At 38.4% G+C, this 16,830-nt stretch overlaps 2 protein-coding genes across 9 annotated transcripts in view; one reads left to right on the top strand and one right to left on the bottom strand.

The window, feature by feature from the left end:
- The first annotated feature begins 1,055 nt into the window (after positions 1-1,055).
- On the top strand, positions 1,056-13,236 carry fubp1 (far upstream element (FUSE) binding protein 1). 8 transcript variants are annotated; one of them, XM_073849325.1, is made up of 20 exons: positions 1,056-1,211; positions 1,767-1,872; positions 3,563-3,598; positions 3,698-3,737; positions 3,844-3,890; positions 4,002-4,073; positions 4,178-4,235; positions 4,323-4,485; positions 4,618-4,716; positions 4,819-4,920; positions 5,026-5,128; positions 5,325-5,561; positions 6,012-6,172; positions 6,333-6,478; positions 6,572-6,648; positions 6,742-6,867; positions 7,188-7,262; positions 7,796-7,855; positions 9,714-9,871; positions 10,146-13,236. In XM_073849325.1, exons 1-20 carry the CDS (start codon positions 1,119-1,121, stop codon positions 10,152-10,154), a joined length of 1,968 nt encoding a protein of 655 aa, XP_073705426.1. In that variant the 5' UTR covers positions 1,056-1,118; the 3' UTR covers positions 10,155-13,236. The 8 variants fall into 8 exon arrangements, with proteins under 8 accessions (XP_073705426.1, XP_073705423.1, XP_073705425.1 ...); XM_073849322.1 differs by having other exon boundaries at positions 6,724-6,867; XM_073849324.1 differs by having other exon boundaries at positions 6,012-6,181.
- Position 13,237: 1 nt separating this feature from the next.
- Positions 13,238-16,830, bottom strand: part of miga1 (mitoguardin 1) — a 26,269-nt gene continuing 22,676 nt past the window's right edge. The window contains exon 16 of the mRNA XM_073849330.1: positions 13,238-14,069. Within this exon, the coding sequence (XP_073705431.1) occupies positions 13,851-14,069 (219 nt within the window). The 3' untranslated portion in view covers positions 13,238-13,850. The remainder of the gene's footprint in view (positions 14,070-16,830) is intronic.

The raw sequence follows: 16,830 nt of genomic DNA, 5'->3' as shown, positions 1-16,830 counted from the left end.
TAATTTTATATAATAAAATCCACAACCTGAAAAGGCATTGGCAAATATGTGCAAAAACAACTAGAATTCACAAATCCTTCTATAGAGAGCATTACATCCATCTAGTGGTTAAAATAGGATATTGCCTGGTAATTATGCTCACCACGCCACCAGATGGCACAAATCCGACTTCAAAAAATTATTTTCTATAGGCCAGGTATCTACTTTAAACTAAAATACAGCATTAATTAAAAAAGAATAAAAATTATATATATTAAAAAAAATTATATTATATTCAATGGCAAAAAATAGATCATAATTGTAGCATAAATATTAATTATTATCATAAAATTCTGTCAAAACACAACAGAAAAAAAGAAAAAATATTATTGAACAAAAATACATTTGATTGATTTTACTGAAAAAAAGGAAATAATGATTTCAGGGCTCCGGTCACTTTTGACCGTGAGGGCCCTGAGTGTGACTGGTCGGGGAAGAACCCCAGAGGGTTAAACTAAACCAGTAAGGGTTGCGTTAAGCAAAAATGAGTTGATGACTGCACTACACATTATATTACTGTGATACTTTGAGCTCGAATGTATTAAAATAACAATGACTAATGATAAAAGCGAAGAAAAAGCAGCTGATTGGGCTACTTTTATTTTTTTAAAGCAGCCCAAATTTTGTCTACCCGCCCAATGCGTTATTCTCCGGTCCAAGCCGATCAAAAGAAGCCCAATTGGGCGGAAACCCGCCCAATCTGGCAACACTGGTCACTACACAGAATAACTGCACGATTACTAGAAATGTGTATTGAATATTTTACAATTTGCATACGTCTTAAAAAAAGACGTTTTCCTACTCTGACAAATGGCCCAATTCTGTAAAATGGCTCATATATAATAATAATCCATATGTAAATATAATGAAAATAATTAATATTGTAGTGTCTACTGTAGTAATTACATAACTTGGTCTAAAACATCCTCGGTAAGGAAGGACTTTTATTTTGTTTCATTTCCGCGGTATTGTGTCGACCGGAAGTCAGATCAGGATCGAAGCGGCTGCAGTCAGTTCTCTTCATCACTCTCGCGCGTACGGCCATCTTCCTTCAGCTCGAGAAGACTGTTCCTGCAGACATGGCCGACTACTCTAGCGTGGCTCCACCGTCCTCAAACGCCGGTGGAGGGATGAACGATGCTTTTAAAGACGCCCTTCAGAGAGCCAGACAAGTAAGTGCTTTGAAAGCGTCCGAAAATATTTCGTATGTTCAAGTTTACCATTTAAAAATTTACATGAAACGTTAACCAGCTCGTTAGCTAACTTGCTAACTTGAGGCCTTGATGCGTTGCAACAAAGAGGTTTCGGTTATGTCCGTTTTTCTTGAATTTCTTTTCTGTTTTTACTATTTTATTTTAAAGTTAAAGTGAAGCAGAATACGTTTTGTAAACAATATGTATATTTCGCACATGTTCTAATAAATTAGTGGTTTAAGCTTGTGGTAGTTTAATTATTCGACGTTAACGTGAACTGTAATTTACGTAGTCACAAACGGTCACGTATAGCTGGAATTAGTTCGCTGGATGTAACTGTTAGTGTGGTTTTTTTAATATCCAATTCTATAAATAGTCGATTTACAACTTCGAATGTTTTTTGTGCTGCTGAGTCGACCTAGTTTTTCCGGACAACAGTATGGACTCTTTGCGGGCCTCACGCTGGTACAATGTTGTTACAATCATACAATTATAGAAACCGATTTAACTTTGTATTTCACAATGTTATTTTAGATAGCTGCAAAAATAGGAGGTGATGGTGTACCCCCCTCTCCAGCTTCCAATGAATTTGGTTATGGAGGACAGAAGAGACCCCTTGAAGACGGAGGTGAATTCATAGGTAACGTTGAAATTACTTTGTTTTTGTGCACGCTGGTTAGCGTAAACCATGTTTTTACATGTTTTACCCTCTGGTATTCTGAACTTCCTGGTGGACAAAACTGACCAAAGGCAATAAGACTAACTAACTTTATTGAAATGAATGTGCTATATTTTAGTTAAATCGTATTTTAGTCATTTTTTGTTTATTTTGAGTGGGTTTCATGCTACTAAACAATATTTACTGCACAATATGCGCCATATATTTCTATATAAGTTTTTTGTAAATTAAAAAACTTTGTAAACTTAAAAATGGAGTGAATGTATTTTAAAATCCTATGAACGGAAGTAACTTTGGTGAAAACTACCAAGCTTCAATATTTGTGAGGGTTTTTTATAGAGATTCACCGATTACAATTTTCTTGGCCTGTTCCAATTTTTTTAGTAGGGGTGACCTGCTGTTACCGATTTTTTCACTGAGCTATAATTGACAGCATATACTAACAAAAGTCTATACTTTCAATGCAAAAAAGTTTTTGCATTTTAAAATGTGATTAAACATTACAATTCTCCTCATGTCTGGACTGTTACAGATGTTCTCTCACTTAAACAACTCTCAAAATAAAGTGGTCTGTGACTAGAAAGAGGCAGATATGACAGTTGACTGAAAATTAGTTGCTGTATATAACGAGACGGATGTAATTTCCAACTATGTTAAGAAATTGATTTAAGTTGATTCAGTTAGAATAAGAAACTGTAGATTTGGTACCATTCAAATGAAATCAATAACACCACCTTTCCACTGCATTAGATGTGTTTGCACAGACTGTTTGATGAAAATAATGTGCCATAAATGCATTTACACCACAAAGTTGCAAATGCATAAATTTTATCAGAAGAATGCTTAAAATGCTTTTTAAACATACATATAAGAAATGTTGGGGAAAATACAGTGATACTTTAAATATGAAACCAAGCCACCAATAGGTGGTGGCAAATGACTGTTTAAATGAGTGAGTCATTTAGTCCTGCATTAAACAGATTTGTTCAAATGGCTGATTCATTCAGAAATGAGATGTCATTATGATTGGGTTACTGAATCATTGACTCACTTGACTCGTTTAAAAATGGGTTTATTCAGCTACGAAACACCAGTGGGTTGCTTGGAGAATCACAACAGTTCTGCTGTGGCTTTGATTGCAAGTATTTTTTTGTCATCGAAATTGAGCCAAAACAGCCAATAATGTGTCTAAAATGTAAGTCACTTAATTCATGCGGAAAACCGGCTAATTCCGGTCCCTGGCCGGTCGATCGGTGCATCTCTTCTTTTTTTTTTTTTTTATGTTTTAGAGTTTAACCTTTTTTTTTTTTTTTTTTTTTTTTTCTTTCCTCTTTGCATCATAGCTGATATGTATAATGCTGCCATATGTGCTTTTTTTCTTCTTAAGTCCACCTATGCTGTTTAGCCAGTGTGACAAATGTCTGCACTTTTCATACCATTCTGAATTAAGTGAAATTAGGAAAAAAAGATCAAATCAAAGGCGCACAGGTTATTTTGTGCCTAAAGAGACCAGAGGCTATCAGAGGGTTAAAAATTGTAGTCTGATATGTAAAACTTTTATGGTTAGCAATACTATTACTACTAGTTTTAGTTAGTAGCATTGTTTTGGTCTTAACTGTTTTGGTCTTTTTCTCTCTCTCTCACTCTTCAGATCAACCAGAAACCAAGAAGGTTCCACCAAGTGATCGTAAGCATTGCATTTGTCTTCTGGGAAAACCAATTGACTGCTAAATGTGTAATGTATTTAACCATTTTAACCATAACTTCATGCTTTCATTTGCACCAGCTTTTTCAGCAGTAATGGGAGGCATGGGTGGCCCACCAAGGTAATTTTTATATTATAAATATTTAAGCCAACACAGATGATTTGTATTTTTTAAATATAATGGCACATTTCTGCATTTCCTCTAATGTTATCATGTCTCTGTGCAGGTCTATATCAGAGGAGTTCAAGGTTCCAGATGGCATGGTTGGCTTCAGTGAGTTGGCTTATGAATTTGGAAAAACAAATATCCATTGTTACGTGCTTTGGAAAACTCCCATTTAAATCGCATAAAAATATCCAATGTTAATTAAACCCTTGTTTTCAGTTATTGGAAGGGGAGGAGAACAGATTTCAAGAATACAACAGGAGTCAGGTTGCAAAATACAGATTGCTCCTGGTGAGTCAAATTGCTGTTTCCTAACTGTGTGTATCTCAGACTAATTGTTATCAGCTCTTTAAAGAGAAAAAATTACAATGCTTATTCTGCTCTCTACCCAACAGACAGTGGTGGCATGCCTGACAGGTCTGTGACATTAACAGGCTCACCTGATTCAATCCAGTGAGTATCTCCACACATTCATGGTTGAATTGAGTATGGTGTTTTTTAGAAGCAGGTGAAATCTCAAATGTGCATTTTCCATAATAGGGCTGCAAAGAGGTTGCTCTCAGAGATTGTAGAGAAAGGCAGACCTTCTCCAGCATTCCACCACAATGATGGACCAGGGATGTCTGTTCAGGAGGTCATGATCCCTTCCTCCAAAGCTGGTCTAGTCATCGGAAAGGGAGGGGAAACAATCAAACAGTTACAGGTAATGTGCACAAATGTTGTTAAACCAGAAATGATTATACTTTTTCTTTCACTTTTCACCATAAGGTAGGGGTTTTTTTTTTTTTTTTTTTTTTTCAAGAGACATTTGCTTATTAATGTAATTGTTCAACAGGAACGTGCTGGAGTCAAAATGGTCATGATTCAAGATGGACCCCAAAACACAGGTGCTGATAAACCACTCAGGATCTCTGGTGATCCTTTTAAAGTTCAGGTAAGTACATTTTAAACCTTTGTAATGCTACCCTGAAGTTATTCCAAGTTATGGGCTGTGTATGTATTTTTTTTTTTTTTTTTAATTCCTTGGTCTGTACAGCAAGCTAAAGACATGGTGATGGATCTAATCAGAGATCAGGGTTTCCGGGAACAGAGAGGAGAGTATGGTTCTAGACAAGGCAATGGAGGAGACAGTTTGGATGTAAGTACTGTTGAATGAGAATAATGTTGAGATTCTTTGTGATGTTGTAAATTTAAATGGAATTTTGAAAGGCAGTTGACTTAAAGTATTTTGCTGCTGGTCTAGGTCCCTGTGCCAAGGTTTGCAGTGGGAATTGTGATTGGCAGGAATGGTGAAATGATCAAGAAGATTCAGAATGACACTGGCGTGAGGATTCAGTTCAAACCAGGTATGTAAGATTGTTTATATGCTCTTTAAAGAAAGCAAAATCTGAATAGTTTTCAGACCTTTGATGTAAAAACAAACAAACAAAAAATGTATTTAGATCTTTTTTTTTTTTACTTGTTACTCGCCTTGAAAATAGCCAAGGAAGTTGGCATTGTGTTAAAACACCAACCTTTGACACACTTGTATTTTTACCTCAGATGATGGCTCCACACCAGAGAGGATCGCTCAAATTATGGGGCCCCCAGACAGGGCACAGCACGCAGCAGATATCATAACTGATCTGCTGAGGAGCGTGCAGGCTGGAGGCCCCCCTGGTCACGGGGGCAGAGGGAGGGGCCGTGGACAGGGAAATTGGAACATGGGTCCTCCTGGAGGCCTGCAGGAATTCACTTTCACTGTGCCTACCATGAAGACTGGCCTCATTATTGGCAAAGGTTAGTTGTTATTTGCTATACCTTTAAAGGGACATTTTTGTGTGACCATGAACCACAAAACCAGTCATAAGGGTCTGGATACATCTGCAACTATTTGAAAATCTGGAATCTGAGGGTGCAAAAAATTAATCTTCTCAAAATATTGAGAATCTCTTTTAAATGTCCAAATGATGATCTTAGAAAAGCATATTACTAATCAAAGTTAAGTATTGATATATTTACGATATTAAATTTACAAAATATCTTAATGGAACATGATCTTAATATCCTAATGGTTTTTGGCATAAAAATAATCTTGATCATACAATGTATTGTTGGGTATTGCTACAAATATACCCATGTTACTTATGACTGGTTTTGTGGTCCAGCGTCATATATGACAAATTTATAACGAATGAACATTGTGATGATTTGTTGTTTTTTTTTTTTTTGTTTTGTTTTTTCCTCTAGGGGGTGAAACTATTAAAAGTATCAGCCAGCAGTCAGGAGCCAGGATAGAGTTACAAAGAAATCCTCCACCCAATTCAGACCCTAATATAAAGATCTTCACAGTCCGTGGATCACCTCAACAGATTGATTACGCCAGACAGCTGGTTGAAGAGAAGATTGGAGTGAGTGATGTAAATTCCTTTAGACATTTACAAATTTTTGCTATTTTTTTTTTTTAGAGAGAACATATAAAAAAAGAATGCTTTCCTGAAATATTGCTAAGTCACAGAATTTTGCTTATAGCCTGGTTTATACTTAAAATGATGATTTGGTTTGTCATAGGGTCCAGTTAGCCCTATGGGTGGCCCTCATGGTCCTCCTGGGCCCCATGGAGGTCCTTCTCACGGCCCTCCCGGTCCACCAGGACCACCTGCTCCCATGGGCCCATACAACCCTGGGCCCTATGGCCAGGGCCCTCCTGGACCACAGTAAGGACTTTCTCATGTGTCAGTGTTTTCAGTTGGTCTTTAGGTGCCAGTTCATCTTGAGATTAACTTGGTGTATCTTATTTTTATCCTCAGTGGTCCCCCAGCGCCATACCAGCCTCAAGGCTGGGGCAACGGATACCCTCACTGGCAGCAAGGACAGCCAGATCCCAGTAAGTTTTTGTCCAAACAAGTGCTAGTTCAAACAGCTTTAGTTGTCTGTTAGAGGAAAAACAAAATTGGCTTAGCTGTTGTTTGTTCAGCAGATAAAGCGGCTGCTGATGCTAATGCGGCTGCATGGGCAGCCTATTATTCTCAGTACCAGCAGCAGCCCCAGGGCCCCATGACACCAACGTCAGCAGCCCCTGGCACAACCCAAACTAATGGACAAGGTACTTTATTATTATTTTTTTTTTTACCTGCACTCCACAAAACTGTCACCCTCGCTTCACTCTAGATCTACTGTTGTCTGTTGTACAGTAGTACTTGGTAGTCTTTCAGTGTAGCCATCACTGCACAGTACAATGTTGCTTTTCTAGTAGTCTCTATAAGTTGTTCTGGGATGGCCTTTTTCGACTAGCACTCATGGACAGGGCATTTTCTGAGACACTCGACCTGTTTGTGCAAAGTGCGCCACCTAGTCAGGTGGAGGACTTTCTGCAGGCTTTGAAAGAATGGTTCTCAATTTCTTAAATTGTACCATTTTTAACAGGTGACCCGCAAGCTCCAGGTCAAAGTGGACAGGCAGATTACACCAAGGCCTGGGAGGAATATTACAAGAAATTGGGTATAAATATTTTGCCAAATGTAGCTTCAGGTTATTTTCTTTGAGAGATCAGGTTAAATAGCAGCAGGGCTTGAATAGCCAATCAGTCCTGTTTTACGTTTGGGGTCTAGCGAGGCGTGAGGTTTTTATTTATTTATTTTTATTTTTTTTCCCTCTCTGGTGCTTGTCCACAGAAATATTGGTCTCAAACCCTGCTGTTCAGAATGATGAGGAGCTGTAGTGTCTCAGATAGAATAGGATTAACACACCGAAAAACCATGAATGAAATTGTACTGCTCAGTTTCGTATATGTATGTAATGGATAAATATGTATGTATTTTCAAATTTGTGCCCAAATTACTGTTTCAATGTTGTACTTGTAAATATTGTTTAAAATTACTGATTTTATTGCTAACTAAATTTAAGTAAATGTTTTAATTGAACAGTTGTTGTTCTAATGTAATGTAAAAAGTGTAGTTGCATGTTTTTACTTCATTGTGATTGTTCCAATGTTTAAGCTCTTGACTAATGTCTGTTTAATCTTGTTATTTCAGGTCAAGGACAGCCTCAGCAGGACTACACAAAGGCGTGGGAAGAATACTATAAGAAACAAGGTAAGAAATGTTAGATATAAATGCTTTGATTTCTAATAGTTTGGGCAGCTGCAACTCTTTCACAGTCCTCTGCAGTAGAGCTTCTGTGGACTCAGCTGCCCTAGAGTAAATTAGTGGGTTTCTGTCCCACCACTTGGAGATAGCGTGGCTGGGGTCGTTCCCCCTCTTACAAACATTGTCCTAGTTGTTTATCCTTTAAGGGGTAGTTCACCCCAAAAATTTAAATTCTGTCATTAATTACTGTCACCCTCATGTTGTTCCAAACCCCTAAGACCTTTGTTTGTCTTTGGAACACAAATTAAAATCTTTTTGATAATCTAAGAGCTCTCTGACCCTCCAGAGACAGCAAGGGTCCTTCCACGTTCAAGGCCCAGAAAGGTACCGAGAACATCAACAAAAAAGTTCATGTGACATCAGTGGTTCAATTGTAGTTTTATGAAGCCCTGAGAATATTTTTTGTGTAAAAACAAAAAAAACAAAAAAAAAAACTATTCAACAATTCTTTTCCTCTGTCTCAACCTAGTTCTGTTTTGGAGAGTATTGCGATGCATGCACAGGCTTTCCTCTAAACCTAAACAAAGCATGGCACATGCGACACGTTACTCTCCAAAATGGCGCTAGGCTGACACGGAGGAGAGAGGAATTAAAGTAGTTTTTTTTGTTGTTTGTTTTTTTCACACAAATATTCTCGTAGCTTCATAAAATTCAGATTGAACTACTTTGTCAATGTTTTTGCTACCTTTCTGGGCCTTTAACAGGTCAGAGAGCTCTTGGATTTCATTAAAAATATCTTAATTTGTGTTCTGAAAATGATGTCTTACGGGTTTGAAACAACGTTAAGGTGAGAAATGATAATTTTCATTTTTGGGTGAACTAACCCTTTAAAGGGGTCATTGGATGCTCATTTTTCCCACAAGTTGATATAATTTTTAGGGTCTTAATGAAAAGAATCAATAGTGGTTCTCAAACTTTTTACAGTGGCGTACCCCCCTGGGGCATTTAACGTTCTTCTGAGTACACCCACTTTTTTTAAAAATGCCCCCCTTTAAATAGATTTACACTTGACTTACATTTTTTTACCTTTTATAGAGGCATCTTTTTGTAATATTCTTAACATTCTATTAAGTATATTAGTGTAATTATTAGTGTAATATTGATACTTAATACAAAAAATGATGGCAGAATTAAGTGATTAGATTTAAAACTAAAATCGCCAGTAGATGGCAGCAAGTTACTGTCTTAATGAGCAGGGTGTCACATTCATTCAGTAAGGAAGCAAATGGCTGTAGATCACTGACTCTCTAAATCCATTCAAAGCTGCAGATTTCTTCATTAACGAAACAACGGTGTTGCTGCAAGATGCATACCAGTTCTGTTGCGGATTTCGTTGCAACTATTGTTTTGTTGAAAATACAATATGAACTTCTTGCAAAGGTTCATAAAAAAAAAAAAAAAACACTTAAACTCACTACTTCTGTAGGTGAAGCTGAATCACATATGATTCACGTAAACAGCTGTCTTTAGGCAGATCGGAGCGCGCATTCCCTTCAAAAACAAAAGTTCTCAGATATTGGGAGTAAATAACGACTGCTATGTTCTTTATTACATACAACTACGTCATTTAGCCAAGAAAAAAAACACTGGGTGGATTTTTATCATTATAGGGTGGTTGTGTACACACTGCCAAGACACATTTCGGTTCAAACAACATATAAAGTGCATTTTGCATCCGATGACCCTTTTTTTTTTTTTTTTTTTTTTTTTTTTTTTTTAACTAAATGGCGATTTAACAACACTGCCAGGTTATTTTTCTGCTTCACCTTCCATCTGTAATGCTTTGGGTTTTATCCCATCTCAGGTCAAGCTGCGCCTCAGGTGGCTGCAGCAGCAGCAGCGTCTCAGCCCGGAGGTCAGCCAGATTATAGTGCAGCGTGGGCAGAATACTACCGCCAACAGGCAGCGTACTACGGCCAAGGTGCCCCACAGGCGATGGGAGCTGCACCCCAGGCTCAGCAGGTACACTCCCATTAAAAAACTTGTGCGCTCTTCACTTAGATGTGCATGTGTATAGTTTTTGTTTTTCCTCCCTCTTTTTTTTTTTTTTTCTCTAACATTTTGCTTCCACAGGTTCAGCAGGTTTCCAGATGAGTCATCGATGCAACACATAACCAAACTCTTTCCTCCTCAAACAGGCTTTTTATCTTTTTCTTTTTTTTTTTTTGGGAGGGTGTTGGATAAATGTTTCTGCTCTTAACATGTTGTGTATTTCTTATGTATTTCTTCTGCACAGGGCCAGTAATGTGAAGTGGACATAAAGTAAATGCTACATTGTCAGAAAAAACCTTTGTTAAATGTTTGGATGCAGACGCCATGATGAAGATCTTAATTTCATTGGTTTGAGTGTTTAAGCTAGATCGCAGACCAGCTCCAAAGTCAAGTATATATAAATATATATTTTTTCCTTTTTGTTTTGCCACTCTTGTAAATGAACGGTTTGTTTTTAGTCGGGTAATATTGGTCATTCCAGCTCCTGTATCTCCTGTATCTCATGTAGTTTTGAGACTAAACTATAGTCATTTCCATGTAAATCATCTCAGTTTTAATATGATATGCCTGTTGTGTTTTGCAATAAAACAATGAAACCTCCTGTGTTGGTAAGTGGGGTGCAAAAGTGGGGAATGTTTTGTGAATATTTCATTTCCTGTTTCGGGGCAGGGAGGGGAACATGGTTTGCAAATTTACAGAACAAAAATGTTGCTCTTCTGTTGTTTCTTTTCTCTTTTTTGTTTTTGTTTTTTTCTTTCAACTGTCTATATTACCTATCTATATTTTTTAGTTTGATTCCTGGTCTATTTTAAAGTCACAAGTAAGAGATCATTGATCGTTTGACATTGCTTGTTTGACAAATGGACAGCTGTGTTTTTATGCTGCATATATATATTTTTTTTTTACTGGTCATTGCTGTGGATGTAGGTGTAGGCAGGTTATCTAAGGCAAGGTGGCTTGGTGTTGGCAAGGTATGTGACTCATGCAATAACTCTTCAGTGCTGTAGTGTTGCTCATTCTTGTACTGCATTTTACCTGGTTTGTTGAGGTAGTGTGCACTGTTAATGAGAGACATTTCCTCCCTCACAGGCGAGATTAGGAAGGCGGTAAGCAAGTATGCGTCTTTACATAAACTGTTCCTTTTTATATTGTGACTGCAATCATGTTGCAAGTATTTTAGTTTGTTCTCCAAGTCTCCTGCTTTTTTACAGGGCAGGTCAAGTGTTCTGATCAACAGTTATATCTTGCGAAAATTACTTGTCCCCATTCTATATTTGACATGTCTAAAGTCCACAAATTGTGTATATATTTATATCAACATTGCTGGCATTTTAAAACCATTTTGATACGATTAAAAAAAGCAAAAAGCTCGAATGCGAACATGGACTACTTTTTTTGTCTGCCCATTGTCTGTTAGCATTCCTCCAAAATAGGCCTATAGGTTTTTGGAGACGCCAGTGAAATGAGCTCCCCACTGTAAGTACAAAATGTACATGACTTTGCGGCCCAGTTTGTTTTTTGCTGTCAATGCATTGTCTTTGACTGAATGAAACGCAATGTATTTAAATCTCTTAATGTTGCCCTTTTTTGGGTAAGTATGTCAGGGCTGTAATTTTGATTTGCCATGTTCGAGATAATAATGACCTGACCCTTTCACGTCGGACTGTTATCTTTTTGCCATAACAGCATTGTGTGATATTTACCAAGTGAGTCGTTGCCATGTTGACACTGCTTTAGTCATTTAGGACTTGTCTCTCAGACTTCATATATGAAACTGTGAACTGTACCACTGTGTGATTAAGTCAGCCCGTTTGTAGAAACACCAACGTTTTCCATCTGCAAATGTGTGGTTTAACATTGACTAGACATGTAAATTGTCCTTTTTGTGATTTGCCAAGTGTTTTATACTGCATAGCCTATTAAGACCGTCAGCAGATTGCCTCTTTTCAAATGTTAATTAGTATTAATGTCCCATTTCTAAATCTGTGCCTGACCTATTTATGATTAAGGTCATTGAGGCTGTGAATTTGATGCAAGTTCTTTTTGATTTTGACTGTTCGTTAGTGAGCAGTGCAATGTCTAATCTTGCAGTGTCATCCCTGACCTTGCACCTTAGGTTCTGCAGCAATAACACAGGTAAGAGTATCCTAAGAAATCCAAACGATTGAACCTGTGATCTAGTGTAATGCTTTTCACCTTTGAAAACCGAGGTCAATGTACCGGTGTTTTAATGAAGGATGTCTCGCGTAGTAGATAGACTGACGTACGCCGCAAATGTCAGAATTTAGACATGTTGGAAGTATGCTTTTTTTTTTTTTCTCTCTTTTTTTGAATTGCATGGCATTTACCTGTAGTTTACAAATGTTTTTCCTCTGTTGACATCTAACTAGCATTATGCTGTTTTTCTTTTTTAATAATTGAAACAAATGTGATTTTGATTTGACTGCCCATTTATTAGCTTCCTGGTAAGTCTGTTTAGTGTGGTCCTCTACTATTACACAATGCATGCAGATGCAAAATGATCCAGAGTTAGCCTTGTGAATGCACTCACTGATAACTGACGTATACTGTATGTATGCTCATGTTTGATTGGTTTGCAAGCTTTCTTGTTGCCCCTCTGTAGTGCTAATGTTTGTCCCACATTGCTGCCTTCATTCTCACTCACAGTGTTGAAGATGCTGCAGGCGTAGTTCGTAGAATCAGGTCCTGAGCTAGTTTGTCCGTAAGGAGGAATCCTTTGAGTCTGTCCCTCCGCTGAACGTAGACTGTTCAAGGGCTCCAATTATAAGGTAAAATATCATGAGGAAACTGTCATTGCAAAGTCAATGTTACTGTTAGTTTAGGGTGATGCCAGTTCGTTTTGATTATAGCAATGTATTACTGGTTGACTAATGGTTCTATGAAATGTTTTTTGAGTACATGCTTTGCCTTCTCTTGATAAGCGTAGGGATTTTATGTGCATCAATGCTGTACAGGTGGACCATGACCAGGAACTTTTTTTCTTTTTTTTCTTTTAGTAGACATTTGCCAGACTGGTTTTTGTTTGTCAGTTAAATAGTTTCTTTAAACTTGGTCTTTATCCATTGCTGCATCTTTTTGTATGCATGCAAGATGTTTCCTTTTGAGCAAATTGTTCACAACAGAATTCGTGGGGGTCTAAAAACGAAGAGAAAATCGGAGGCTAATTTGGAGCATGCCTTTGAGGTAAAACTATCATGAACTGTTAAAAGTTGTTGAATGTACTTTAGATTTTTTTCTTTTTTTTGCTGAGAACTGTTGGTCTGAAATGTTGAAGATTGTTGCCATTGTCATCAATAAAATTGTAATCATTAGAACTGGCGTTGAGGTTTTTATTTTTCATTTAGCGATTTCAGTTTATCTGATACATGTATATACTGGCTTGATATGTTGATTATGAACAAAATACAAATGTTTGAGCTTAAAGTCACAATAGATGTACTATTTGTAAGGCTTGTAATAGATCACGTAACGACTTAAATTCACAACAGCCAGCTGTTTCATGTAATTCTCATGGCATCACTAGGAGTAGGGAAGTTTAAACTGAATACATGGCTAGGGTTGAACATAATCCCATAAAATGTTCAGAGACTCTGAAGTTAATTTGCTTAAAAATACATCCTTTGTTTCAAAACTACAAAAATATTCATACTTGGAGTTAAAGCATTCAAGTCTCAATGATTCAGATCATTCATTGTGCAAATCTTTTAACAGTAAAAAAAATTTAAGCTACTGGAACACCACATGAAAGGCATGTAAAAAAAAAAACATCTCTGTTCCTTCTTACTATATTTTAAACACTACGCAAACTTTACACTGCATTGGCATGGCACTAATAATGACTTGGAAGACAAGAGTCGTGACGTGCAGTGGACTCAGCAATAAGTTAAACATCCATGAAAATGTGGAGGGTATGATAGACAGACATAGGTCACTGAACCTGTGCTTCCAGCACTGCACTGGGGACCAGGTGCAAAGGTGTGCCATTACAGCCATTTAGGTGACGGATCATGTCAGTGCCCAGATAGGCAAGCAGCAGTTCAGAGCGACGGTGAAGCAGGTGCAGGATGTCCTCAGCCAGAGTGTCCAGACTTGAGTAACGCACTTTTTCCAGATCGAAAATGTCCTTCATGAAGAACAGCACCTGTTCCTGTGGACAAAAGATAGATTTTGTTCCTGAATGACTACACTCACCAAAGCTGACACTGAAGGCCTTTGGTAAAGATTATACCTTGGAAGTTGTACTCAACAGACCCCTCCCTGATCATAATTATTAAGTCTGGTAAACACTATCTTATTCTAGCCTACTCTGGGTTCTTCAAATCCAGCCATGGAGGGCTCCTACCCTGCAGAATTAAATATTTACCCACAGAGCAAGGTCTTTGTAGTTACTAGAAAATTAGGGGTTGGGAAGTTTAATCAGGGTTTGGGCTAAACTTTGCAGGACAGTGGACCCTTCAGGGCCAGATTAGAGGAACTGCATCATACTTAAAAACCTAGCACAATCCTTTATACAGGGGTGTCCAATCCTGCCCCTAAACAGCCAAGCTGCAGCACAGTATAGCTTTATCCCAAATTAAATATCTACCTGCACAAGATAATTTAGTCCTGCATTCCAAACAAGAAAAAAAAAAAAAAATCCACCTCCAAAGGGCACTTAAGAGTGAGAACAATCATGAGGCACTTTTGCACCACGTAGTTCTAGAAACTAGGCAGCATGGTGGTTCCTAGAGAACCAATTTCCCCTTTGGGTCATTTCCTGGTTGCATTCGCGTCGGCAGCAGGAACTCTGAAGCGGCCAACAACGACATCTTTATTCGTGGCAACCAGTGAATGGAGGATGCCACGATCAGAGCGTTTTTTTGTTGTGGGTTTCGTGATTACGGAGATGGAATGCAAGCGCACAATTTACACGATTGAAAGAGCACAAAAATCTGACTAAATCTCTTGTTCTTGGAGTAAATAATTTTACATGGCTTTTTAAAAATGCCAGGTAGCCAGTGTTATGTATGCGCTTGACCAATCAGCATATACTTACGTCACTGGTAGTTCCAATAGAACTGTTTTAGACCCTACTCTGAAGTAGAAGCTAATGGAGTTTCTAGAACTAAGTACATTACTAGTCCCTGTGGTGCAAACATGCCAAAAAGCAGGAACTTCCACCAATAGTTCTAAAAAAACAAAAAGGTCCCTTCGGTGTGAAAGCCCCTATGGCTGCCATATTGAAGTCTTGTTTCAAACCAACATTCAGTTGGCACTTCAGTTGGCCATTCGTAATAAAGTACTTTGAAGGGTACACCCGATAAACACTTCACACCTATCATTCTTTGCAACGATATAATTGTGAGGCCCTTCGACGGGATTGGGGCAGGCGTCCCTGCAGAGTTTAGCTCCAACCCTGAACACACTAATCAGTGTTTTCAGGATTACTAGAAGGCTACAGGCAGGTGGGTTTTATCAGGGTTGGAACTAAACTCTGCAGGGACATTGGCCCTTCAGGACCGAGTTTGCCCATGCCTGGATTAGGGCATAGGGATGAATCCTTCAAAATGGAATGCAGCAGAATTCTTTATCTTTTCAGGGGTACTAGCAACTTCTAGTCAGGTAGGTTAGAGCAGGAAGGGGGGCCTTTTAAAGAGCAGAATTGAACACCCTACTTATATCCGAAGAGACTCAGTAGTCCCTTTGTACCAGGGGTCCCCAAACCTATGTCTTGAGGGGCCAGCATCTTACAGAAATTAGCATCAGTCAGCTCGAACACTTGCTTGGAAGTTTCTATTGAGTTTGAGGACCTCGATTAGTTGGTACAGTGGTGGTTAATTAGGGTTGGAGCTAAACTCTGCAGTACAGTGGCCCTCCAGGAACAGGGATATGCCTGCTTTGGACCAAGGGTCTCCAATTCTACAGTTTCTCAAACTCTAAGTAGACACTAAAGAAGCAACTACTCAGGGACTTTCCAGGATTACCGGAAACTTCCGGGCAGGTGTATTGGATTGGCTTGGCTTAAAGCTAAACCCTACAGGAAAGTGGCCACCCAGAATCTTCCTGGACAAAACAAGGTCTTGTTCGCTTGCACAAAAGTTCATGGACAAGCACTAACCCATGTAGGATCTTTAAACCAACAGCAACCACATTTAATTGTTTGTAATTTAAAATCAACTACATTTGAAACTGGTGTTACTACGATAAGGCTGGTGAGCAACAATACAGGTGCATCTCAAATTACAATGTTGTGGAAAAGTTCATTTATTTCAGTAATTCAACTCAAATTGTGAAACTTGTGTAATAAATTCAATGCACACAGACTAAAGTAGTTTAAGTCTTTGGTTCTTTTAACTGATGATTTGGCTCACATTGAACAAAAACCCACCAATTCACTATCTCAAAAAATTAGAATTTGGCGACATGCCAATCAGCTAATCAACTCAAAACACCTGCAAAGGTTTCCTGAGCCTTCAAAATGGTCTCTCAGTTTGGTTCACTAGGCTACACAATCATGGGGAAGACTGCTGATCTGACAGTTGTCCAGAAGACAATCATTGACCCCCTTCACAAGGAGGGTAAGCCACAAACACTGAAGACAGGGGGGCCCAAACTCTTGTTATGGAGGGCTGGTGCTCTGCAGAGTTTGGCTCCAACCCAGTTAGACACACCTGAACCAGCTAATCAAGCTCTTACTAGGCATACTAGAAACTTCCTGGCAGGTGTGTTGAGACAAGTTGAAGCTCGACTCTGCAGGACACCCCTGCTTTAAGACATGCAGAGGTCATCAAATTACATCTTACCTTGAAGAAGCTGCAGAAATCGTGCAGGGAACTTTTAGGGCCTAGAAACCCCCAGGCCAAGACAGGACTTATGTGTTCACACACTGCGTAGAAATGTGCAATAAAGCCATCTTGAACCTGCATGCA

This window comes from Garra rufa, chromosome 10 (genome assembly GCF_049309525.1).
Source record: "Garra rufa chromosome 10, GarRuf1.0, whole genome shotgun sequence".
NCBI lineage: Eukaryota > Metazoa > Chordata > Actinopteri > Cypriniformes > Cyprinidae > Garra > Garra rufa.
This window is presented reverse-complemented; position numbering and strand designations above follow the sequence as displayed.